Source organism: Trematomus bernacchii, unplaced genomic scaffold (genome assembly GCF_902827165.1).
Source record: "Trematomus bernacchii unplaced genomic scaffold, fTreBer1.1, whole genome shotgun sequence".
Lineage (NCBI taxonomy): Eukaryota > Metazoa > Chordata > Actinopteri > Perciformes > Nototheniidae > Trematomus > Trematomus bernacchii.
The window spans coordinates 5,918,607-5,945,995 of NW_022987869.1; the positions used below are offsets into that span (position 1 = coordinate 5,918,607).

The following is a 27,389-nucleotide window of genomic DNA, read 5'->3' on the forward strand; positions in this document are numbered from 1 at the left end:
AAACACCTCGCCTGAAACACACGATTAGTGCCATGAGTTAGTGAAGCAAATTACAGAACATTGCACACTTATTCACAAGTCAAAACGTTTTCATAGCGGGCGCGGCTGAGAATAGCTAGCTAGCTAGATGTTGTTAGCCAGCTTGGAGCTATGATAGCCAGTTCAGCTGGCATGGCTAGCTCGATCTACTGAGCAAATAAAAGTACATCTGAGACCAGTATTGTGCAGATTAAAACAGTGCAGTGCATGTAGTTTATTTTACCTTTGTCGTCGTCCCGGCATGACTTTGCGCTGTGGACGGTTCCCAGGTCGGCTAACTTAGCTGAACAACGGAAACTGCCTTCAGTAGAAGCTTCTGGATCGCGTCCTCAGAGTAAATCGCCAGAAGCGCCGACACATCCTCATCACTCCACCGCTCCGATGATTTATTTAGTGTTGCCATAATAACTGCTTTCACAAAAGTAATCTCTTCGTTGGTGCGCTGCACAGTTTTTAATGCTAGCAAATACAATGGCGGCTACGAACACTTTTTCAGAGTTTTACGGGGCGTGGTTTGCATTCCGCACAGCCAATCAGACATATGAACCTTTTTCTCCCACGAAAGTGGGACTGAGAAGCGGGTAAAAATGGTTCTGATGAACTAATTTCCTGGGGCTTTTTGGTGTGAACGCAAATATATCGTAGTTCTGATGAACTATTGTGGGAAAAGTACTCCGGTGTGAACTCGCTAAAGAGGTCTTCTCAAGGAGGAGTTTAAATCAATTTTCTGTCTTAAAGTGATTTTTTTTTTTTAAATAATTGTTTTCATCATGGTAGCAAATCTGATCACACAAACTCTCTTCAAAGCTATTTTTGAATTTGTTAATTCGTTTTTTTTATTTTTATACCTCCCGGTAAATTTACTAGACTTGCATACGGCACCAACTGGACTTGAACATGGAACATAACAGGAGCATGCTCACTTGGCAGCTTGCTAAGAGTGCAGTACTGCACGCAGACATTTGGCCCTATGTTTGTGTTTAGGACTGACTCTAAACTGTGTCTTATCTTCTTCTCCATCACCCTGCAGTAGGGGGTCCAGGACAGATCCCCATGCAACAGATGGTACAGGTGCAGCAACAGCAGCAGTCCATTCAGTTCCAGCAGTTCCAGCAGCAACAGCAGCAACAGCAGCAACAGCAGCAGCAGCAGCAGAACGCCTTGCAACAGCAACAGCAGCAGCAGCAGAACGCTGCCATCCAGCAGCAGTTTCAGGTGCAGCAGCAACTGAGGGCGCAGCAGATGCAGCAGCAGCAGCAGCAGCAGCACCACCAGAACCAGCAACTACAGCAGCAGCAGCAGCAGCAGCACCAGAGCCAACAGCAGCAGCAGGCCCAGAGCCAGCAGCAGCAGAACCAGGTACTGTAGAGCTGTAATTAACCATTCATTTCTTGATTAATATCAATACAAATATTGAAAAATGTTGTGTAATGGTGCATTCACACTGGACGCGATTCCAGTTTGACTGCTGCATCATTTGTGTTTACTTGCATCACTCAAACTACATTACATTACATTACATGTTACTTGTTAGACACAACGACATGCTGACTGCAGTGGGGTTTGAACCTGTGACCCCCTGATCCGAACACCATCACACAACCCACTGCACCACACGCCTCAAACTAGACGTGCTGGCTGGGAGGCAGGGCTTATATTCATGTAGATACCAACAACAGAATTAAGATATTTTGCGTGATTTTAATTGTAATACACATATCAAAAAACAATGCCGAAATAACAACATACCCTGAATGAATGCTTTTCGAAGTGTGCACACAACACGGCAGGCAAAACACTTTTGAAATGCCTGCTTTCTGAATGGAGGTCCAATCAATCAGGCTCAGGCTATGCTACCGTTATAGCTGATCTGTCCACACTCACAACAACGTCATACAGACATTAATGAAATAGCGACTGTATTCCCCATGCCATAGACCTTCTGTGGTTTGTGCTTTTATAAACACTGATTTTGTCCAGTTTCTAAACAGTTAGGAAGCTCTGTGTGCCTTCGCCCAGAGCCAACAGCTGGTGTTTTGTTTTGGTTTTCTCATTCTACAACGTCAGTGACGACAGGCTGAGATTCTCACCAATGATAGGCTTTTTGCGAGGCAGCGTCACGCGAAAATATGGCTTGAGTTAAAAAAAAAGATCTCTAGCAAATTAAGCTAATTTGCGTCATTTGCGCCGCAGGGGTGATTTCATGTCTCTTGCGGCTTTGCATTGACTTTACATGTTATCGCAACCTTCACAATTTTTGCTTTGCAGGGGTTTTTCTTGAAAAAATATAATTTGAGGGCGCTGATATTGTATATAAGATATATCAAATCTCGCGAGAACATGACACCAGTATACAAGATGGAGCCATGGACGTAAACAACAACGCGACGACGGAGCTCCGTAATAACAAAGCTGTCTCCGCCGTCTGACGGTCTATCTGACACCATTTTCTTATTTTTGGAGTATTTATACAGTTTTTGATGAACAGAAATATTGTTTTTTCTGAGAAGTGCAGCACCAGCGCACCGAGAGCTGTGCCTTTTTACGCACCGCCTTCACTGTGTTTACCTTCTTCAGAACAGCTTAACGGCCCGTCCACACGGACACAACGCGTGCGTTGAAGCTTGCTCCATTTTTTGGAATATGGGGAAATGACCTGTGTGTCTCTCCCAGCATACACGCGGTTTGATTGGCTGCATAAACGGGATTTGATTGGCTGACGCTTCCACCGAAGCTTCAGAAGCTTCAAAAGTTGAACATGGCTCAACTTTTGCAGCGAGCAACGCGTAGCTACGCTCCCCACAATGCAGTTCGGCGAAGCGTGACGTCACCCCATTCAAGTGAATGGAGCAAGCTTCAACGCATGCCGCTGTGTGGACGGGCCGTAAGAGTGACTGCAGGCTGCTACGTGTTAACCACACACACCTCTACACATATCGAACTGCCCGATTATTCTCCCTATTACTCGTTTTATGAAGGAGATGTCCGGTCACCAAGGCGCATGATGTGTGTGCGCACCGGAACGAACTACACTATCATAATATCTTCTGAAAACAAATGCCAGTGTCACTCACACACACACACACACACACACACACACACACACACACACACACACACACACACACACACACACACACACACACACACACACACACACACACACACACACACACACACACCCTGGCGACCGGACATCTCCTTCATAATGCGCCTTCTCCTCGTTTTCCCAGCATTCACTGGATTATCCGTAAATCATACAAACAAAACCAAAACGTTGATTTATCTGTTTTCCCGTTTTGGTTTAAAAACGGAATAACGTCAGTTTTTTAGTTTTCCGTTTTTCCGAAAAACACAGGTTCTTTTTTTTTTTTTTAAACGTTAATATGTTTTGGATGCATATTGTTCTAGTATTTGTTCAGGCTGTTACATACAATTAGTCTCTGTTGCTACCTGCTGGTGAGTAAATATTATAAATCAGTTAAAATTGACAACCATTCCGCGATTTTTTTTTTTATGTATCTGCCGGTCCTTGGCACAATAAAGGTTGGGAACCCCTGCCCTATAGGATTCAGATCTGGTGACTATGGGGGCCATTTGAGAACAGTGAACTCATCGTCATGTTCAAGAAACCAGTTGGAGATGATTTGAGATTTGTGGCGCGTTATCCTGCTGGAAGTAGCCATCAGAAGATGAGTACACTGTGGTTATAAAGAGATGGACATGGTCGCAGCAGAGACTAATCAGACCAGGCAACATTTTTGTCCAATTTTGGTGAGCCTGTGTGAATTGGAGCCTCAGTTTCCTGTTCCTAGCTGACATGAGTGGTACTCTGTGTGGTCTTCTGCTGCTGTAGCCCATTTGCTTCAAGGTTGACCTGTTGTGTGTTCAGATAATGTCTTCTGCATATCTTGGTTGTAACTTGTGGTTTTTGAGTTACTGTTGCCTTTCTATCGTCTTTAACCAGTCTGGCCATTCTCCTCTGGCATCAACAAGGCATTTTCGCCCAGAGAACGTCTGCTCACTGGATATTTTTATTATTGAATAAGGTGTACATAACCCTAAAACACTAGGGTTGGGTGATTTTCACCCATGCGATTGTGTTCATGTGATTTTCATTGTGTTGCTGCGGTCTGAGTTGCGTGGGTTATTGGGTAGCTTTAGGCTGCTCACTGTCGTCATCGAAGGTAGGCGTGCTTCCATGCTCCAATCCCTATTTTTTCAACAGGCACATGTTGGGGTGATTATTACCCGACGTTAGTGATTGAGGGTAAAACATTTATCTGGTGGATTTGACATGCAAGGAGACTGTGCCTTCACCGGACAAGGCTCATATGTCCCAGGAACGGGTGGAACAAAGAACAAGTTCCGAGATTCATTTTTTTATTAATTTAGAACTTTTCATTAACGATCCCTAATTTTCACTTATTTTAGAGCCTTTTTATAGGGTCCCCCATTGATACCTTTTGATGTTGGATAGGGTAAAATAAAAGGAGAGTACTTTAATTTGCCATGTATTGTTGTACTTTAATATATTTTGTATTTTTTATCGGGTATATCATATTGGGTAAAATATACCCAACGTTAGTGATGGTGTTCTAGTGTTCTCGGGCTAATAAAGTGTCCAGTTATGCCCCTTTTCCACCAAACCAGTTCCAGTTCTAGCTCCATGCTGGAGCCTTTCTGGTTCCGAACTGGTTCTTCTTTTTAGCCCCAATAATCGCTTAATATTCGCCAGGGCTGTCCGATTTTCGAATTTGATCATGGTCAGTTTCTGGCATCCCTAATGACAACCTGTGCAGCCCATTTATTGATTCCATCCGATAGCTGCTATAATACAAAACAAAACGTCTGCCTGCTCTCCACAATGATCAATAACAGCGAACGGATGATCATTGAAGTAAGGTAAAAAATAAATAGAATCACACTAAGCCTGGTTAGTGTTGCCTGACTTTATAAAGTTTGTTTTTTTAGTGTGTGGTCGCGTTCTAGTCACTTTGCTCAACAACAACTTTTATTTGCCGTACTCGCCATGAACTGTTATTGCTCGTTAATCTCTCCCCCCTCCGACGTAAGCGTGAAGTATTGGTTCTTGGTTCTTGCCGGGCAGTCGAGTGGGGCCAGCTAAGAACCGGTTTTCGGTGCTTAGAGGCAGCTCCGCTGCGGTAGAAACAGGAAGATCCAGAGCTAAATCAGGCTCTAGCCCGGAACCGGCCCTGGAATCGGTTTGGTGGAAAAGGGGCATGAGTGTATATGTCAGCATTGATGTTCTGTTGGTGCTAGTTTTATATCTGTTTGTGTCTGCAGATGCACCAGACGAGGATCCAGCAGCAGCAGCAGATGGTGCAGCTCCAGCAGCTCCAGCAGCAGCATGCCCAGGCTCAGGCCCAGGCCCAGGCCCAAGCTCAGGCCCAGTCCATTCAGCACATGGTCCAGCAGCAGCAGGTTCAGGCTCAGCCTCAGCCTCAGCCGGGGCAGATGCCTCCACACCCACAGCAGCAGCAACAACAACAACAGCAGCAACAGCAACAGCCCGGTATGGTGCCTCAGTCTCTGGCCGGACAGATGACTTCCGCTCAGCACGTTCCCATCAGCTCGCTCAGTCAGCAGCAGCAGCAGCAGCAGCACCAGCAAAAGATCCAGGCCTTCCAGGTGAGACAGAGCAGCCCCCTTAAAACCTGAAACTTCTGTTGGAGTCCTCTTCGAATCAACTGCATCACTGTTGACAGAATATACTCAAGCAATATGGGGATTTTATTTGGTTCACTATTAACTGTGTGGCCATAAAATAAAGAAGATTATTCTGTAAAATAATAATATCGGAAATATACAATTTGATACATACAAAATAAGTAAGTATTTAAGAAAAGTGGAAAAAAAAGGTAAATATAAAGACAAATAAATTAAGGATTAATCAAGAAAATAAATTATAGGGGAAAAAAGCCTCAAATAAATATGTCAATAAAAGACTAATATAAAGCAAAGATAAATAAAGTAACAATTTGATAAATACAAAATGTGGAAATGTAAAGACGAATCAAATAAGAAATAATTAAGTAAATAAATAATGTGGTAATATAAAGACTATTAAATAAGATAAAAGTAAGTAAATTAAGTAGTAGATCAAAGTAAATCAAACATTTAGTAATAAAAAAGTAAATACAAATGTAGACTTATAAACTAATAATTAAAATAAGTTAATAACATGTGAAATACAAATAAATACAAGAACAAATAGGTTAGTAAAAATGAATTTATTTTCCATTTATTTTTTATATATTAATAAATGAATTGTCATTTTGTAATATACATTTTTGGGTTAATTATTATAATGTAATCTATCTCAATCTTTTTATAGTTCCTTTTCCTTACTGGTTTGGATTTATTTATTTTTGCTTCCAAAAACCCAAATGTGTTGGTCAAACTTGAGCCTGATGAATCACCACTCCAGCAGTATGCTTACCCCTCTCCTCTGCTTGCATGCTTTGTGTGTGTGCGTGTGCGTGTGCGTGTGCGTGTGCGTGTGCGTGTGCGTGTGCGTGTGTGTGTGTGTGTGTGTGTGTAAGCAGGCCCGTGCAGCCTTGCAGCAGCAGCAGGTCCAGCAGCAGCAGGCAGCTCAGCAGGCAGCACAGCAGGCTGCCGCGCAGGCGCAGATCAACGCAGCCGCTGCAGCTGCTGCCACCGCCCCGGGACAGGTGAGACTGCAGACGCCTCAACCTCAGGTGCTTTATGTGTAAAAACTCTGAATGAAATCACACAGTTTAACAATTTATAAAGTCGCAAGGTGGTAATTTGTGTCAGTTTAATTTTACATCACATTTCCCACAGAGGGGGAAATAACATTGTTACAGCAAGTAATCGAGAGACGAAAAAATATAGAACACTATTTTATAAAAGGCATGCTCATAGTATTCAAAATAAAAATCCTTTCAATTGACAGAAGACATAACTCTGAATTCAAGAGTAGCTTGTATAATATTAAAGCAGTTTATCTATGAGAGAATCAGCTTCCTTTTACTCTTCCTGTTACTTTTTTAGTGGGAATGCTGTTAACAGCATTCCAACTATCTGTTCTTCTACGCACAAAATTCTTTATTATTCCGCCGGAATTTTGCACCTCTTCTCCTCCCGCATTGAACATCGCAGAAACTCCGTTCAAACATCAAAACGTTCAGCTCGGTCGGAAATCGATGGCTATTATGACAAACGTAGGAAAACATCTCGTAGCTTGAAAAATGACAAATAATTAAGGAAAATAATTAAGCAAAATGCCTCTTGAGGGCATGAAGTGACAAAAACTTTCAACATGCCTCCATTAAAGCCCATTGTAATTTCAGGCTGATATTTCCTCACGGTAACAGCCGCACACCTTTAGTTAAACTGCCAAAAAGGCCACATTATTAACCCGAAAGTACACAAAAATTACACTTCAGATACTCAACTTCCTTGACATGCTTCACGTTTTGAAATTTCACAGATATCTGTTACGGTTCTTCGACAAAACGTTCACATGTCTCTCATTCAGAACAATGGAAACCTTTGATCTCTGCACACCTCGTTAGCTCAAATATAAACACCTGTGTCATGGAACACGATGATGTCATAACACACAGGTGTTCGTGTTTGAGCTAACGACGTGGTCACTGGAGTTTAACAGACTGTCTGAGCCTATTCTTTTCTGTCTGATGGAGACTTCATACTGACTTCAACATGTTCCACCTATTTTATGCATTATTGGTGACACACAGCTGTCGTCGTTAGCTCAAATATAAACACCTGTGTCATGGAACACGATGATGTCACATTGACAGGTTTGGTAACGATGCAGCCATCAACGCATCTAAGCGTATTATGGGGTGTCTGTGATATGGTGTATCAAATGCCGTTGCCATGGCGACAGACCACTCGCCATGAAGCACGATGTCGCTGTAAGTCCAATGGACACGGTCGATCGTCCCCCAAACTTCGCTTGTATATCACCGGTCCAGCCCTCAACAGCTCTACGTCAATTATGGGGTTTCTTCAAATGCCGTTGCCATGGCAACACAATGCTCGCCATGAAACACGGTTTTCTCATAACTTCAGTGAAAATGCTCCAAACGGCCCAAAACTTCACAGGTTTGGTAACGATGCAGCCATCAACGCATCTAAGCGTATTATGGGGTGTCATCAAATGCCGTTGGCATGGCGACAGATCATTCGCCATCAAGTTAGTTCAAAAGTTTGCAGTTCAAATATTCTGCTGCTTTTCCAAGCCTTTTTACTTTCTTTTCTTCTCTCATCACACATTCAAGCCCCCAGTGTTCATGTATCATTTCAATCTAAATTCTTCACTTTCTTCTTACACATTACATTTCAGCATAGCAATTCAGCGTCAGCTTTTCAGCATAAAGCATTCCCACTAGCAATTTCTTCAGGAATTGCATTCTCTAGTTCTTATTTGAAACTCCTTTTTGCCCGGCATTTGGCCCGTTACCTACGGTTTTAAAAATATTTTATCGAAAGGTGCCGTGTCTGTAGTAAACATGCACAGCAGTGGGAGTGCACGGTTGCGCTTTGTAATTAACAGAAAGATTTCACAAAACTCCTTGACAAAATACCAGTACCACAGGAAAAAGAGCGATATTTGTATTGGCCTGAGCAAGTGGAAAATATGCTCTATTTATCCACATCAATTAAAGGTAGGGTAGGTAAGTTTGAGAAACCGGCTCGAGATCGCTACAATTTGAAAATACACAACCGGAGAAAATCTGCCACTTCCTTATAGAGCCCCTCCTCCAACACACACGAACGCGCACATGACCAATGAGGGCACGAGATAAGTTTGTGCACAGATGGAAGGCTGACAGGCAGGTAGGCCATCCAGTTACTTTAGCCGGGCCGGCTAAAATGATTGGTCGTACTTTTTACAGTATTACGGCTTCCACAGATGACATTTTTTTATGGATTTTTTGTCAAAGCACTTAAGATATTCATTGCTATCGGGATGTTAAGAGCATTCCATGGAATATAACAAAAAGTGTATCTCGAGCCGGTTTCTCAAACTTACCTACCCTACCTTTGATTGACTTGTGTATGTATCAGGGTTTCCGCTAGGATTTTTTCTTGCCGGTCAAATGTCCGGAAACTATTTATTTTACCGGACAAATTCAAAACTTACCGTTCATGTTTCATAATAATAATAATAATAATAATTGTGTAGCAGAGTTTCCGTTAGCAGGTAATTACCGGACTATGACTGGATATGCTGATGTTTAAAACTCAGTTAATGGGGCTAATTTTTATATTGCTTCAGTTTATAATCGTAAAAGATCGAAAAGTTCAGATTCATTTTTCCAAAAATGATACGCTTCCCCAAACAACATAATTATTACATTCAAACAAACGACTTTTAGTAGATGAAGTACATTATTCAAAAGTTTACATTAACTTTGAATAATAGCACGGGAGAAACGGATCCTCTCTTTTCCCCTCTCCCTCCCTCTCTCCTGACAGCCCGTCTGTATCTCATCCAGCTCGCTAAACAGTGGGCGGGGCTTCAGGTGATCATGCAGAGCTGCGTGTCTCCGTCAAACTCAGCAGCTGATCTGATCTCTGATCTCTCTCTCGCGTCTGGTTATACTTCACTCGCGTTTATGTCCATATCGATCAGATCCAGCTCTCCTGATCGGCCTTTATAGAGAGCACCGATCAAACTATTAAGAGTGAATATCGGCCGATAATGATCGGCGTGCAATCGATCGGAGCATCCCTAATTATTACCGGATATTTTGACCGGCAGGTTTTGAATTTACAGTTTTTTAAATACATTTACCAGCTAAAAACCGGTAATTATCGGAAACCCTTGTATGTATGTATAACATTAGGAGCTTTCACACCAAGTACTTTTCCCAGGAATAGTTATAGCATAGAACTTTTATTTCCCCGGAACTATCTAGTAAATCGCGTTCACACCGGAATAAATCCCTGAGGGAGGATTACGCAAATGAAGCCGCTGACGTCACTTCTTCTTCTTCTGCTTTGGGTTTACTGGCAGGCCTCAAACAACTTCACGGCGGATACTGCCACCCGAAGTCCCGGAGCCCCCCGGAGTCCGGGACTTTGGGTGGCAGTAAATGGCCACCCGAAGCCCCGGGTAACTCGTCAGAAGCGCCGACATCACTACACCGATCCCACGTTTTATTTTGTGTTGCCATAAGTTAGTCTCTCTCCGTTGGTGCGCTGGGCTAATGCTAAAAAAAGATATTTTTGGTGTGAACGCAACATCCCAGGAACTATCGGAACTATTTCTGGGAAAAGTACGGGAAAAGTACTCCGATGTGAAAGCGCCTAATGGCTTTGGTTCATGTCCAAACGCACCATAAGTCATCAGGGTTAGAGTGGAGGATAGGGGCTAATGTGTGTCTGTATGCTCCCCTGTCCTCTGAAGTTGGTTCGTCCCGGGATGATTCCAGCCCGGATGCCTCGAGCCCTGAATCCCTCTATCCCGCCTCCAAACGCTGCAGCTGCCGCCGCCGCCGCCGCTGCAGCTGCCGCAGCCGCCGCTGCTGCTGCCGCTGTGGGAGGACAGCCTATGACACAGCAGGTATTTATCCACACTCTGACCTCTGCCCCTCCCCCGTGTGCCTCTGTCTACTGCTAGGGACGTGTATTATTATGAAAAGATTCAGCACAAAACAGTATGGTGTCATATAAGAAGATTAAAGTCTTATTATAGAGGGAAAAAACTTGAAAATTGGAAAGAATAATCCCAATATTCTGAGATTCAAGTGGCAAATTTACAAAAAACTAAGTATTCTCTGAGGTTATAAAGTCTGAAATGTGCGAGAACAAAAACCCTCCAAACTTTCTGAAAACAAAACACTGAAATTATTTTTGTTTCCTTTTAAAAAAACAAAACACCTATTACTCTATTTTTAGGTTGGTTTTTTAAAAATCCAAGCCTTTGCACACATAAGGCCACTGTAGGTTAAAATATAAAGAGGGAAGTTATGCCAGAGACATAACTCTAAACTAAGAGGTTTTAATCTAAACTCTACAGGAAAGGGAGCAACCACAAGCCTAAAAGGGCCCTTTGAAGCGAATGTGTCCGGCCCCCTGGAGGAGTGAATGTAATACTGAATTGGCCTTCTCCTTTTGTCACTTCCCTCAGGTACAGCAGCACTCGATGATGTCATCGCCCTCACCTGTGCAGGTGCAGACGCCACAGTCGATGCCCCCCCCTCCCCAGCCGTCACCTCAGCCCCCCAGCTCACAGCCTAACTCAGCCAGGTACTACTAGCTGTATCATAATTATAATAACAACATAAATAATAATTATGACATTAATGAACCCTTATGCCTCACTAAGGACATCTTAAAATGTTTAATAATTCTGTTTGTGTAAATGCATTTGTCCTTCATTAAGTAAGTATACATTAGCTCCTATATTAAGTGTATATTTAAAGGTAAGTTTGAGAAACCGGCTCGAGATACACTTTTTGTTATATTCCATGGAATGCTCTTAACATCCCGATAGCAATGAATATCTTAAGTGCTTTGACAAAAAATCCATAAAAAAATGTCATCTGTGGAAGCTGTAATACTGTAAAAAGTACGACCAATCATTTTAGCCGGCCCAGCTAAAATAACTGGATGGCCTACCTGCCTGTCAGCCTTCCATCTGTGCACAAACTTATCTCGTGCCCTCATTGGTCATGTGCGCGTTCGTGTGTGTTGGAGGAGGGGCTCTATAAGGAAGTGGCAGATTTTCTCCGGTTGTGTATTTTCAAATTCTAGCGATCTCGAGCCGGTTTCTCAAACTTACCTACCCCACCTTTAATAGTTAATCCAAACTACACTCAGTCAAAAATACCCAAATTGAAAATGTATAAAATCCAGTTTTTTTTATTATATCAGGCTTTACATCTAAAGCCCTGGCTTTAAGATGCAACTTTATACTATTTTCAGCCAGATGGAGACATTTTCTCATGTTCGCTCTATTACAAAAAAGACATGCTATTTTCTTGGTGTCCTGCACAAAAATGAAAATGCATCAAATTCAATGTTGGTGCTAATTATTGACTTATCACAAACTGCGAAAAAATATTCAATCTAGTATTTAATACAGGCCTACAGGAAATAACAGCATTATGTAAACAAACAACCACTGTAAAGTATCCTAGTTTCAGGTGCTACACACAGTTTATTTTTTTATTTAAAAGTGTTTATTTTTAAGCATTCTGTAATTCTTACAGTATTGTTTTATTTTATTTAATAAAAAATATTTAGCAAAATATTTGGCATATTTGTTATCCCAGGTTAAAAAAAACTATCCGAAGAACAAAATTAAAAGAAAAACATAAAGAACAAATGAAGAGTCTAAAGTTGTGGTCCAACACTCAAACAAACGCCTGGGTTAAAATTCAGAAAATAAATAAATCCCCGAAAGTGAAAAAAAAATGTTTTGGCATCAAAGCATCTTTTTGTCCGTCTGTGACGCGGGTTTTAAACTGCTTCCTGTCTGCAGCTCCGGCCCCACACCGTCGCCGGGGGGGTTCCAGCCCAGCCCGTCCCCTCAGCCCTCACAGAGCCCCGCCAATGCCCGGACCCCCCAGAACTACGGAGTTCCCTCACCTGGGCCCCTAAATACTCCAGGTACTTACACAAACACAGACGCACCAATTAAGAGCTACATAAATCACATTCTATTTAAGTTAGCATTAGCATTTATGCTAACAGTAAACAACTGAAATACATTTACATTTCTAATAAAAAATAGGAAGGCATTTATATAAATTCATGATTGGACAAAAATAAATCGTTATCCCTATATACACACATATATATACTGTATTTATACACATATATATATTCTGTATTTGTATCTATATATATATATACATATATATATATATGCTGTACATATATGTATTTGTGATTGTAACAAAATTATGAAATATACATTCCTCTATACCAGCGGTTCCCAACCTGTGGACCGCGGCCCCCTAGTGGTCCGCAAAGGCATTGCAAGTGGGCCACCAAATCATTTGCAAAACATTATGATTTGTGTGGAACCATTTCATTATTAAGATTTTTTTTTATTTTAACCTCTTTTCCTTTCTCTTTCTTGATCCTCCTTAGCAAAGGTCTTTACAGTCCTTGACAGCGGTCTGTACTACTGGATTAACAACGTGTCACATGTTCTGAATTGACCAATCAGAATAGAGTATTCAACTAAACCGTGTAATAAAAATGTCTGTTTGTTACTGATGGCCAGCTCCTTTTCTATTTAAAATAAAAAGTACTTTATTTAGCCTCCGTATTGTTTATGGTTGAATGTGGGCCGCAACATTTTTTAGATTCTTAAGTGGGCCCTGAGTTGAAAAAGGTTGGGAACCGCTGCTCTATACAAACACTTACAAACAAGCATTTATTGATTTAAAAGAAAACAAAATACAACACAATAAAACAATATTTATGAATATATATCATAAATGTTATTTGAAGATTCAACAATGTGTTATCTCGTAATCAGGATTTTTAAATAAATCAAACTTGTTTTAAATTATATTAAACAACATTGCCAGCCCTCATTAAGAAAACTTCCTTGTCTTCAATACATTTTATAAATCTCTTGCAAAGCGTTAAATCCAGGCTTTTGAGACGCACACAACTTCAAGACAAAAAAATTACCATATTTTATCAGCTTAGCTCAGAATGTTTCAGGTTTTCATGGGAAGAAGATTGTGCTCTTAAATCCTCACTTCACTCATGAAATCTCAGATTACCTTGAGTCTTTTCTGTTCCTTCCCTTATCTTCCTGCCCCCCCTCCCCACAGGTAATCCCAGCTCAGTGATGAGTCCGGCGGGAGCCACGTCGCTGGAGGACCAGCAGTACATGGAGAAACTCAAACAGCTCTCCAAATACATCGAGCCGCTACGCAGGATGATCAACAAGATCGACAAAAATGAAGGTCGGACTCAGAGTGCAAAAATGATGTACCCAATGACAGATGATGAGTTGGAAACTTTAAAAAAAGAAGAAGTAATTTATTCACTTCACTCATTGGATAATATATATATAACAGGGTTCGTATAGTCATTGAAAACCTGGAAAAGTCATGGAAATTCAAAATGCAAATTCCAGGCCCTGGAAAAGTTATGGAAAACAATAGTTTTCCCAAAGTTTTGGAAAAGTCATGGAAATATAACTAAAGTTGCATCAAATATAATTAATATTTTATCTAATCGCCGAAATAGTAATACTATATCAAATCAAATCAAATCAAATCAAGTTTTATTTATATAGCACATTTTTAAACGATTTTTGGTCGAGCCAAAGTGCTGTACATATAATAAAAATACCCTACAGTAAAGACATTTTACAGCAAATACAACAGCACAGTTTGTTCAGAATATCAGTATGAGAAAAACGATACCCTCTGTCCTTAGACCCTCACATCGTACAAGGAAAAACTTCCAGAGAAAAACCCACATTTCAAAGGGAAAAATGGGAGAAACCTCGGGGAGAGCAACAGAGGAGGGATCCCTCTCCCAGGATGGACAGAAGTGCAATAGATGCCGTGTGTAAATCGAAGAGATAATACATTTTACAGCGTAGGTAGACCGAATGTTTGGAAATGCATGTGTCTATAATAAGAAGATGAATCCACGAGGATATCAAACATCCTGTGGGAGCCATCAGGGAAGCAGCATGACGAGACCCAGGCAGGACCGCAGAGACAGGCCCAGCCACGACTCGAAGTCCACGACTTAATCCAGAACTCAGGATAGAGGATCCAGGGCACAGGACCACAGCAAGAGGATCAGCCTCCACTCCGGATCCCGGCGTCGATATAGACACAAAAAGAAAAATTTGGCTGGGTTAATCGGAACATGAGAGTACACAGACACAGACAGACAGAAGGAAGAACAAGCACTCCCTTAGGATAGGTTGAGGGAAAAGGGGAGCAAGTAAGAGAGTAAGAAACAGAGGTGGAGAGGCACACGCAGGGAACAAAGGCCCCACTGGAGCCAGTTGGAAATTGGTGAGAGATAGGGAGAAAGCTGTGAGGCCATAACACTCCCCTGCCTGGATAAGCTTCTCTGCAAACCTGTTTCTCTGCAAACCTGTTTCCCTCTAATAAAACCTCGAGAGGTTAGAGAGGGAAAATATTTTTGGATAAAGAGAGGATAGAAAGAATCGATTATCAATTATTATTATTAGAATATGAGAAGTAGAGCGAGAAAAGATTTAGAAGAATGAGTAGTAATAACCTTATTTTTCAATATAAGTTCCGCATTTTTAGGATTTAAGTGAAGGCCAGAGAGAAGAAGTGAGTTTTAAGTGTTGATTTAAAAACCCCTAGGTTCTGGGCCGACCTCACATGGAGGGGCAAAATGTTCCAGAGCCTGGGGCCAGCTGCTGCGAATGCTCGGTGCCCTCGGGTTTTAAGCCTAGTCTTGGGCACTACCAGCAGCAGCTGGTCAGCAGACCTTAACGCTCTGGCTGGGGTGTAGCGATGGAGGAGTTCGGCTATATAGGCCGGAGCCAGCCCATTTAGGGCTTTGAAAACAAATAAAAGGAGTTTAAAATCTATTCTGAACCGAATTGGAGGCCAGAATTGGGGTGATGTGGTCACGCTTTTTATGGCCAGTGAGAAGACGTGCAGCTGTGTTCTGAACTAGCTGCAGGCGTCTAATTGAGGCCTGGTCCATACCCACATACAGAGCATTGCAGTAATCCAGTCTTGAGGTTACAAAGGCGTTAATAACCCTTTCTAGGTCTTTAAAAGATAAAAACGACTTGGTTTTGGCCAATAGTCGTATTTAAAAAAAGCAGGATTTGACTACGGTGCTGACCTGCTTATCAAATTTAAAAGCGCTATTAAAGGTCACTCCAAGGTTCATGACAGAGGGGAGGATGTTTTTATTGAGGGAGCCCAGAATGTCAACTGGAGAGGCTGGAGGTTGAGGTCCAAAAAAGATGACCTCGGTCTTGCTCTCGTTGAGGGTGAGGACGTTTTGGCTCAGCCAGGATTTAATCTCTGTTAAGCAGTCCATCAGCTGCTCGAGTGAGTTGGCATTTTGATTGAGAGGCAGATAATAAATATTGTATCGTATAGTAGGGCTGTGCAATTAATCGTATTTTAATCGCAATTACGATTTTGGCCTGCCACAATTACGAAAACAACATAATTTATTTAGCTTTGCTAGGTTGTGACAGTGCACTACAACATATTTGATCTAATTCATTTTAGTCTAATTTATTTTTATTTATCATATTTGTATATGTTTAGTAGCTTGTGGAAGTGCGCTCCAAAATATGTGTTGATCTTGTTTATTGGTATTTATTATTTTGATATTATTTATTTAAATGTATCATTTAATTTATTTTGTATTGGTTTTTCAGTTGAATTATATGTTCAGGGTAATCAACAGTTAAAAAGATACTGTTCAAATTATTATTTGTTTTAAAGTTCAATAAATGGATGTTTTCAAAGTCAATTAATAATCGTATTTAATAATCGTGATATCAATTATTGACCAAAAATAATCGTGATTATGATTTTTGCCATAATCGAGCAGCCCTATCGTATAGTAATGAAACGTAAAATGGCAACTGTCGCAGTATTTCGCTGGTGAGAGATGTTTAGGGAGGCGTGTGGCGCAGTGGGTTAGTGTGTTGGTGTTCGGATCAGGTTCAAACCCCACTGCAGTCAGCATGTCGTTGTGTCCCTGGGCAAGACACTTCACCCCAAATTGCTCCTGTGGGGATTGCCCACAGTATTGAGTATGTAAGTCGCTTTGGATAAAAGCGTCTAACAAGTGACATGTAATGTAATGTAATGTTTACAATCACGCCCTCTAGTCTACAGTGGCTTTAGCCTGTAGGAGCAGCTACTATTTGATATAAGGCTGCCAAGATGCCAGGGAAGTGCAGTTTCAACAATGTATGGCTTTTAAAGGATATGTACCAATTAGTGTTAATTTCGTTGACTAAAACTATGACGAAATATGTTCGTCAACGACCTTTTTTTCCATGACTAAAACGAGACGATGACGAGACGGCACCGACGGCAGTAAACAATAACTGTAACGAAATCAACATGCAATATCGTTGACGAAAAGTGACGAGACGAAAATGTAGTTTACTAAATAAAAACTATGCCAAAATCTCTCTTTACTTTCGTTGACGAAAAATTAGGAGACGAAATATTATCCAAGATAACGTTACATCTCTGATAGTCAGTTTTTCTCCCAGCAGTTCCATTTCCGGTGCTGCAGCTGGGCAGCAGCTGTGTGTCTGTGCTGCGCGCGGCGGTACATTTGAATTACACTGGGCAGCGGCACAATATGAACTGTCAGGAAGACTCGGGTCTAACTCATGGTCTAACTAACCTTATTTAACAGAAAATAAAATGGCAACAACAGGGCTTGGGAGCAGTTAACCGAATACCCCCCCCCCCCCGTCAGCGCGAGTGAGTGATGAGTTGTGTACAGACTCGACGGGTAATAATGGATTATGACAGAAATGTTACGATCCTGTCCGTCAAAATGACTGACAACGACAAAGTATAAAGCCACCACTGCTTGGGAGAAAGAAACAATGTGATATTTGGGCCCATTTTCGCTACAATGAGGCGGAGAAAAAAAGTGAATGCATTGTTTTATCAGAAGGGAAGCAATGTGGCCATAACACAGCTGGTAAAAACACCTCAAACCTGACCAGATACTCTCTCAGAGAGTCTCTCTGCAAAGCTGCTTTCTTAATCATTCAACCTGTGTTTTTCATCAAATAAGGACAAGATATCATCTTATTGTGAAATAAGTTTGACTAAAATGACAAATGATTGGTTTTGGCTAGACTAGTTTGACTGAAATGTTCTATATAATCTGATGACTAAAAAAGACTCAACAGTTTTCATTGACAAAAAGTAGACTAAAATAATTAGTTTTCTTTGACTAAAATAAGACTAAAATGCTCAGACTTTTAGTCGACTAAATCTTGACTAAATAAAAACAGGATGAAGGTGACTAAATATGACTAAAACTAAAAAGGAAATTTAACACAGGACTAAGACTAAAACTAAATTAAAAAATAGTACCAATTGTGGTTATCAAAAGACATTGACTCAAGACGTGCTAAATGCAAACTGTGTTGTAAAATATTCGATATTTCGAATATGGGCGAGGCAGCGCTTGCTAGCCACATGAAAGAAAGAGTCATTTTTTTGGGTCATGAAAAATGAGGTAAAGGTCATGGAGAAGTCATTGAAAATCATTGGTGAAAAAGTGTATGAACCCTGATATAATATTTGACATTTTCCACTTAGCATGGAAACCCTTCTCTGCCAGTTATCAGGATAATTTACAAAAAGATAATGTCCAAATATGACCTAAGGATCTTAAAAATAATGATATAACAATTTAAAATATGAATTAAGAATCTCAATTTGAATGACTAAAGATCTTAAAAATAATGACTTAGTATTTCAAAATAATGATATTTATGAAATAATTGTATATTTAAGAATGACATTTAAGAGTCACAAAGTATCTGAAAATAATGCTTATTTATTTCAAAATTATGACTCAGTATTTAAGAATAATGACAAATCTCAAAATAATGACTTAATATCTCAAATGAATGATTAAGAATTTCAATATGTATGTAACATAGTATTTTAAAATAAAGACTTAGTATCTCAAATAAATAACTTAATATCTCATGCATCTAATCTATATATCTTTTTTGTTTTTGTTTTTAGAGTTATTCTGAAAGTAATATCAGTTTTCATCTTGTTTTCTTCTTAGCTGGCAAAAATGGGCTTTCATACAATAGTAAACAAACACTATAGATTATTTGAGAAACAAATTGATAATGATTTACCTATATTTACAACATGTTTCCATTTGAATGTCTGAGTCTACTGTTATACTATTTTAAATGGAGGGATATTAAGAATGACTTGTTGTGTTAACAGACAGAAAGAAGGACCTCAGTAAGATGAAGAGTCTGTTGAACATCCTGACGGATCCAAACACCAGGTAACAGTTGATCCTCGACGACAACACCAACAACAACACCACCACACAGTTTTTCTTGTGAATAAAATGTGTATCCTCTGAGCTTTAGGTGTCCTCTGAAGACGCTACAGAAGTGTGAAATCGCTCTAGAGAAGCTGAAGAACGACATGGCCGTGGTAAGAAAACCTTTTCTCACTTAACATTAACAATAATTACCTGCCCATTCATATTTAGAAGAAGGATGATTCATCTTCACTTCTTATCGTCTCCACCTAAAAGGACCTGTGCACTATCTTTGCTTTTGTATTAACAATTCAAATCTGCGTAACATGGTTTGAAAGCTACATAATAAGCTAATTAACAGACAGGACACTTTAATCTTATACTCAAATGTATTGATCACGGAGAAGATCGAGTTGTAGCATAGCAAATCTAAAGCCAACTGTTTAAAGGTGGAGTAGGTAAGTTTGAGAAACCGGCTCGAGTGCGCTAGAATTTGAAAATACACAACCGGAGAAAATCTGCCACTTCCTTACAGAGCCCCTCCTCCAACACACACGAACGCGCACATGACCAATGAGGGCACGAGATAAGTTTGTGCACAGATGGAAGGCTGACAGGCAGGTAGGCCATCCAGTTATTTTAGCCGGGCCGGCTAAAATGATTGGTCGTACTTTTTACAGTACTACGGCTTCCACAGATGACATTTTTTTATGGATTTTTTGTCAAAGCACTTAAGATATTCATTGCTATCGGGATGTTAAGAGCATTCCATGGAATATAACAAAAAGTGTATCTCGAGCCGGTTTCTCAAACTTACCTACCCCACCTTTAATGTAAGTTGATTGAAAGATGCCTAAACGATAAATGATGGCCATTGGTGCGTTCACAAAAATATTTATCATCAGGAATGTGGATATAATGACTAAGCGGCTAAAGGCAAATAATACAAATTGGAAATGTCCATCACTTATGCTGCCTTCAAACCAGGAATAGAGACTTTTCATATAACCCAGTGTTTCCCATACATTGATTCATTTGTGGTCGCCACAATTAAATATCGTTTGATATTTAAGGGGGGGTGGATGTGTGGGCCACCCGAATAGGTTAAGGGGCCTTTGGCTTTTCTTGCCGGGGGGGGGGGGGTGCCCCCACAAATAGAATCAAATTCTGTGGGAAACACTGTAACCATATTGAATATAATATGTATATTATAAATATTGTAAAGAATGTGGAGTTTGAATGTGTTGCATACGGTAGCCGAAAGGTGCAAATGCCCAAAACACTTCCATGAGGAGAAACGCCCTGCAGTTTTAAAAACAATGCAAATATAAAAACACTAACGTCCAAAAACACACGTGTGACGCACACAGCTGGGACCGGAGCGCTTGTTGATGTTTCAGGGATTATAAAGTTGTCCCCTGGTTTGCGTTGTGTTTTGAGCTTCTTGCTGCTTAATTTTGTATTTGCAGCGTTTCGTTCATGCAGCGCTTTTAGTAAACGATGCGCATGTTCCATCAAGTTGGTGAAGTGTTTCTCCTAATGAAAGTGTTTAGGGTCGTTGTAGCATGTTTGCACCTGTCGGCCGCCATAGTTAAATATAGACCCCAGCAAGAATAGATGATACCGCGGTAACTAATGTGGATCCAAAATAGTAAGACAAGTATTTACCTAGGTGTATGAGTATTTAAAGTAGGCGTTTGAGAATCAGTCACATTTCTTTTTTATGCCAAATATTTCAGGGTTATAATGATGCTCATTTCAGTTTTTGCTCTTCTTCAGCCTAATGTTCTCAGCCTCATTACACTATTTTAATGTTTTTTTAATGCACCTTATTAACCGTTGAAATGATCCCATTTGCATATATTGATTTTCCCTGCTTTCCCTAATTATTTTCAAAATGAGAATTTTTAGGAATAAGTATAATTATTGTGGACTAAATGACCAGGTACATTTTTTAATGATTTAATATGGGTAAAGTGGTTAAAGCAAATAATGGAACAGGTGGATTCTGTGAGCTTGTAAAACACTGAGAATGTTGATAAATAATTATAGTTATTGTGTTTAATAGGGCTGCCCTCAACTCAAGATGTATCTAGTTGACCAGTAGCCGTCAATTAAGGTGATTAGTCGACACGTCGTTGCACGTTTATGATATATATTTATTTTTTATTTCCAAAAAATGTTTTCAGTTCCAGGGCTGAAAGAACATTATTCATAACATCATGGTACGTTGTCGTACATATAGAAGATAGTATAGATCTGTAACAATGAGCCTTTGAAATATAATTGTAATTTTACACGTGGAAATAAGTCCCAGCTCCAGAAATGATCCTTAATGTGTGTGTGAACAAGCAGCGGGACACACACACTGAACATTTAGTTAATGTGTTCTCTCAACACAGTATAACATATACTGTACATCGTCACACACACAACTTGTGTATGTGTATCTAAGTTTTAGCACCAACAGAATAACTCAACAAATGATAATAAAAAAACGTTAGTGAAAATCAACATTACCATATATTTAAACTGTGAATAAATGAATCAAATCAATAATACACAGCAAACGGAAACACTGTGCATAACGCCCTCATTATGGAACGAAAACTTCAAAGCCGTTTTTTTTTTTTTTAAAGATCCGATGTTGATGTGGTAGGTGACTTTTCCGCTGCAGAGTTAGCACAACACCTTCTTACGGTCGTCCTTTTTACACTTTCAAAAATGATCCCACAATTTGGATTTCCTGACCGACAAAATAACCATAATAACCAGGCGCAGCTCTGAATGAAGCGTGACGGGTCTTCCAGCTCAAAGCACAAGCAGCGCCCGGATAGAGTTTTATTTATTTTCTCCTGCGACTAATAGACCAATGAAGAATTGCTCGACTAGGAATTGTTTAGCCGACTAACGATTAGTTGCTTAATTGGGTGCAGCCCTAGTATTTGATGACTAAGTGAAAAATGAAAGCACTTTACGGTAATGCAGCTTGTGAAACCAGGAATCACTACGCCAGGGGGGCCCAAACTTTGTTCACTGAGGGCCACATACAGAAAAACATACTAAGGGCTGGGCCCCTCACTAGAGGTGGGGTATATTGTCTCATAAGTTAAGTTTAAAAAATCAATCAAATGTATGTAAATGATGCTTGATACTTAAATATGCTTTGAGAAAACAGCTCTCCATAGGGTTTCATTTATTTAGTTAGAAACAGTGTTAGCAGCTCGTTCCTTAAACAGAGGCTCGTGCTCTGCCTTCACAGCCATGTATAAAGGGGGGAGAAAGTGAAATATGAAGGGTATATTTCAAGCTTGTTATGCAGGTTTAATTGACTGAATGTATTTGTGGGCTTATTAACACATGGGTACTATTATATGTTTATATTATAATGTATATATTTTTTTTTAAGAAGTACAATATAAGACAATCCCAAGTTTCAGGTGTGGGTCATATTCCATTATACGTTTGGAATCTGCTCAACAACGGGCCGTAGTTTGGACGCCCCTGCACTGCGCTCTGTTACTAACTGTTTGTTAATCCACCCTGGTACCTTGTTAACATTGAACGTTTTGTGGATGTATTGTGGCTGCAGTCTCAGTGTGTGCCTGTTGTTTCAGCCGACCCCCCCGCCCCCCCCAGTGCCCACCAAGCAGCAGTACCTGTGTCAGCCGCTGCTGGACGCCGTCATGGCCAACATCCGCTCGCCGGTCTTCAACCACTCGCTGTACCGAACCTTCGCCCCCGCCATGACTGCCATCCACGGCCCCCCCATCACGTATGTGTCCCCCCCCCACTCTGCAGTACATCTGCAGTACATTCAAGTTCTGGTCACATACAAATAAAACACTGGAGTACTTCTCTACAGTATAATTAGTAGACAACTGAGTACTCTGGATTAACAGAGACTGGTGTTTAAGTGGTATTTAAAACATAATTTGTAATGCTTTTGACTAGTGCTGGGCTATATTTAGATATAATATTAATATTGTGAAAAGAGACTAGACACCATGTGAGGATTTTGGATATCCTCACATTACAAATGTGTATTTTTGTCCTGGTTTTAAAAGCTGTTTACATGTCATTTTCTAAACTCAGACTATTCTGCTTTTTGCCTTTACCCACAAAGTCATTTATATTCATTTATATTCAGTTATAATGATTAATTAGACAATTAGCATATTTTAATTTTAATACAAGACATATATAAAAGTTTAACTGAATAAAAAATATATAGAATTAGAAATGTCCGAAAGTTGAAAAAGTGACTCATTCAAATGTCTAAAAATACAAATAATAGAAAACAGAAACGGAAGTATGATTTTTTTATTTTTATTTCTGCTTCAAAAACAAGTAATCAATTATTAAATAAATAGAATAATTATCTTTTAACCAATCTACTCTCTAATTCTAGATGTATGCACTAATGTGATTATGAATCAAGGTATTAATCATGATAAATCACCAGAGGGGGGAGAAGTACTCAGATCTTGTACTTGAGTAAAAGTACCAGAGAGTAGGAATACTCTGCTACAAGTAAAAGTAAAAAAGTATTAGCATCAAAAGTACCGACAGTAAAAGTAGTGATTCTTCAGATTGGTCCATTTCAGAATAATATATATGATATGTTTTATAATGATTGATCATGAAAGTGTTCTCAAAGCTGGTAAAGGTGCAGCTAGTTTGAATGACTTTGTATACTGCAGGGTAGCTTGTGAATTTACTCCAGGTGGAACTAAAGTCTGAGTTAACACTTGATTATATTTCACATCATTCATCCACATCTGGAAAGTAACTAAAGGTTAAATACATGTATTGGAGTAAAAGTACACCATGTACCTCTAAATTGTAGTGAGTAGAAATTAGGGCTGTCAAGTTAACGCGTTAATAACGCGTTAACGCAAAAAAAAATGAACGCCACTAATTATTTTAACGCGATTAACGCATGTGTATTTTGTGTCCTCGGTCGCCCCGTAGTTTCAGAGCGCATCAAGTTTAAAATACCATCTTCAAGCTGATGCTGACAGCCCCGCTCCTGCCGCCCGCTTGTGGCAGACCACACTTCCACGCTCACCAGCAGGCCCGGACTGGCCATCGGGAGGACCGGGAGGGTGTGTGTATGTGTGGCGCGACTCGCGAGCGAGGCACACCTTACGTGTTGTTGTTGTTGTTGTTAGCATCTGGTGCTAGCTAGCTGCGCTAACGGATATAAGGAGCTGTTTCAATGAAAACAGAGGAGCGACATTTCGCCGACAACTGCGCCGAGCACTTGACTTAATGCAGGTAGCCAGACAGTGGGACATTGTACGAAAAGTCAGCACACTCACCACGGATAGTGCGCGCAACATGATTGCAGCGTCCAGGCAGCTCCCATTGGAGCATATATGCCTTGAGCTGCACATAGCTCCAACGATCCATCACAGTGTCTCCACACACACACACACACACACACACACACACACACACACACACACACACACACACACACACACACACACACACACACACACACACACACACACACACACACACAGTATTATTGTATGAGAGAGGTTCCAGGTTGAATTGAGGCGAATATTTGTAATGTTCAGGTTGTTGTGTTTAATATTCATGAGAATATTTATCATTGTTCAAATAATAATAAACAAACATATAAAGCATAGTTGTCCACTCATATGTTGATAAGAGTATTAAAAACTTGAAAAATATCCCTCTAAGGTACATTTAGAACAGATAAAAAATGTGCGATTAATTTGCGATTAATCGCGATTAACTATGGACAATCATGCGATTAAATATTTTAATCGACTGACAGCCCTAGTAGAAATACATAAAATGGAAATATTCATGTAAAGTACAAGTACCTCCAAATTGTACTTTAAGGTGGGGTAGGTAAGTTTGAGAAACCGGCTCGAGATACACTTTTTGTTATATTCCATGGAATGCTCTTAACATCCCGATAGCAATGAATATCTTAAGTGCTTTGACAAAAAATCCATAAAAAAATTCATCTGTGGAAGCCGTAGTACTGTAAAAAACACGACCAATCATTTGGCTAAAATGATTGGATGGCCTACCTGCCTGTCAGCCTTCCATCTGTGCACAAACTTATCTCGTGCCCTCATTGGTCATGTACGCGTTCGTGTGTGTTGGAGGAGGGGCTCTATAAGGAAGTGGCAGATTTTTTCCGGTATGTATTTTCAAATTCTAGCGATCTCGAGCCGGTTTCTCAAACTTACCTACCCCACCTTTAAGTGCAGTACTTGAGTTAATATACTTAGTTACTTCCCATCTTTGTAAATAACTTATTATTTTGTTATCAACACGATTAAAGTTTGATCGATTGACAGCTCTAATTGAAATGCATAAAAAGACCGGGGTGAAGAAAGATTTAAGAGTTGCATAAAAAGTAAAAGTAAAGGAAGGTTGTGTTTCTGGTCCTCAGGGGTCCCAACGTGACAGGCAGGAAGAGGAAGCACGAGGAGGACGAGCGGCAGACCATCCCCAACATCCTGCAGGGGGAGGTGGCCCGGCTCGACGTCAAGTTCCTCGTCAACCTGGATCCCGCCTTCTGCAGCAACAACGGCACCGTGCACCTCGTCTGCAAACTGGGTCAGTAGTCTGTCTGCCAGCAAATGTTGAGTACCCCAAAGTTTACTGATAGAAATGTATAGGGTCCCCAGCTCATAGAAATTGCCGGATGCTAACTTGCATATGTTGGGCAATTGGCATAAGTAGCATTAGTTAGCATATGCAGACAATAGCTAAGAAATGAGTGGGCTGATTTTGATTAATTTTGGGTCAATTTTTTACTTCTAGGGGACTCAAAACTGCATTTTTGATCCTATAAATATCAGTAATGGATACAACATCCTTAATATACATACAAAACCACACCAAAACTGTCCAAATCAGCCAAGACATTTTTTAGCTATCGTCTGCATATGCTAATTGTTGCAACTAATGCTAATAGTGCAAATTGCCCAACATATGCAAGTTAGCATCCGACAGTTTCGATAAGATAAAATAAGATGGACCTTTATTAATCCCCGTAGGGAAATTCAGTAGTTTAACAGCAACAGGGTAAGAATGACAAACAGGACAGCACAGATTCACACAGATTCATAACATTCAAGATACAATCAAAGATCCAAATACAATTATATACAGTTAAGTAACTATAGAATAAGACATTAATTCAAATGAACATGTATACATATTGGGTCATATATACATATTAGATATATTTACATGTATGTGTAAAAATAGTGTGTATATCTATGTGCTGCTGACCAATACTATACATTTCTAACATAACACTTTGGGGTACAACATTTCCAGGTTCACACTGCTGGCAAGTATTCTGGATGGGAGCACAAGCTTTAAAGAAGGGATTATGCTGGGAAACCCTGGGCTTGCAGGATGTTCTTCTAATTCTGTGTGTGTGTGTGTGTGTGTGTGTGTGTGTGTGTGTGTGTGTGTGTGTGTGTGTGTGTGTGTGTGTGTGTGTGTGTGTGTGTGTGTGTGTGTGTGTGTGTGTGTGTGTGTGTGTGTGTGTGTGTGTGTGTGTGTGTGTGTGTGTGTGTGTGTGTGTGTGTGTGTGTGTGTGTGTGTGTGTGTGTGTGTGTGTGTGTGTGTGTGTGTGTGTGTGTGTGTGTGTGTGTGTGTGTGTGTGTGTGTGTGTGTGTGTGTGTGTGCTGTGTGTGTGTGTGTGTGTGTGTGGTGTGTGTGTTCTCAGATGATAAAAACCTTCCCAGCGTTCCTCCTCTGCAGCTCAGCGTTCCTGCAGATTATCCCGACCAGAGTCCGTACTGGGCCGACGACGGGGACCGTTACGGTGAGAGCACTTCTTATTTAATCATTGATGCCTCTAAGGTAGCAAGCCACCTGGGTTCATTCAGTGGTAACATAAGGGCAAACATAAAAAACCTTGGTGTAACTTTCGATCAGTCTATGCTACTAGACAAACACATCAAACTTCTGACCCGTACCTGTTTTTTCCATCTCAGAAACATTGCCAAGCTCAGGGGGGTTCAATCAAACACAGAAATGGAGATGGCTATCCATGCCTTTATTTCATCCCGGCTTGATTACTGTAATGCTCTGTTCTCCTGCCTCAACAAAACATCAATAAACCGGTTACAACAGGTCCAACATGCTGCAGCCAGATTGCTCACTCGGTCCAAAAAAACATGCCACATCACTCCGATTCTTTCTGCCCTGCACTGGCTCCCTGTCCATCTCAGAACCCAATTCAAGGTTTTGGTCTTCACTTATAGAGCTGTCCATGGCCAAGCCCCAGCCTACATTAACGACCTGATCCTCCCTCATAGCACAAC

General features: G+C 40.4%; 1 protein-coding gene across 2 annotated transcripts in view; it reads left to right on the top strand.

Moving 5' to 3' along the window:
• med15 (mediator complex subunit 15) overlaps positions 1-27,389 on the top strand; it is a 44,314-nt gene that overhangs the window by 13,855 nt on the left and 3,070 nt on the right. Inside the window, exons 6-17 of one of the 2 annotated variants that reach the window (XM_034113673.1) lie at positions 1,070-1,398; positions 5,347-5,691; positions 6,609-6,761; positions 10,469-10,624; positions 11,192-11,310; positions 12,548-12,675; positions 13,860-13,994; positions 19,008-19,071; positions 19,160-19,226; positions 22,671-22,828; positions 25,496-25,662; positions 26,789-26,887. In XM_034113673.1, coding sequence (XP_033969564.1) covers positions 1,070-1,398; positions 5,347-5,691; positions 6,609-6,761; positions 10,469-10,624; positions 11,192-11,310; positions 12,548-12,675; positions 13,860-13,994; positions 19,008-19,071; positions 19,160-19,226; positions 22,671-22,828; positions 25,496-25,662; positions 26,789-26,887 — 1,920 coding nt within the window. The remainder of the gene's footprint in view (positions 1-1,069; positions 1,399-5,346; positions 5,692-6,608; positions 6,762-10,468; positions 10,625-11,191; positions 11,311-12,547; positions 12,676-13,859; positions 13,995-19,007; positions 19,072-19,159; positions 19,227-22,670; positions 22,829-25,495; positions 25,663-26,788; positions 26,888-27,389) is intronic. The other variant, XM_034113674.1, reaches the window with a different exon arrangement.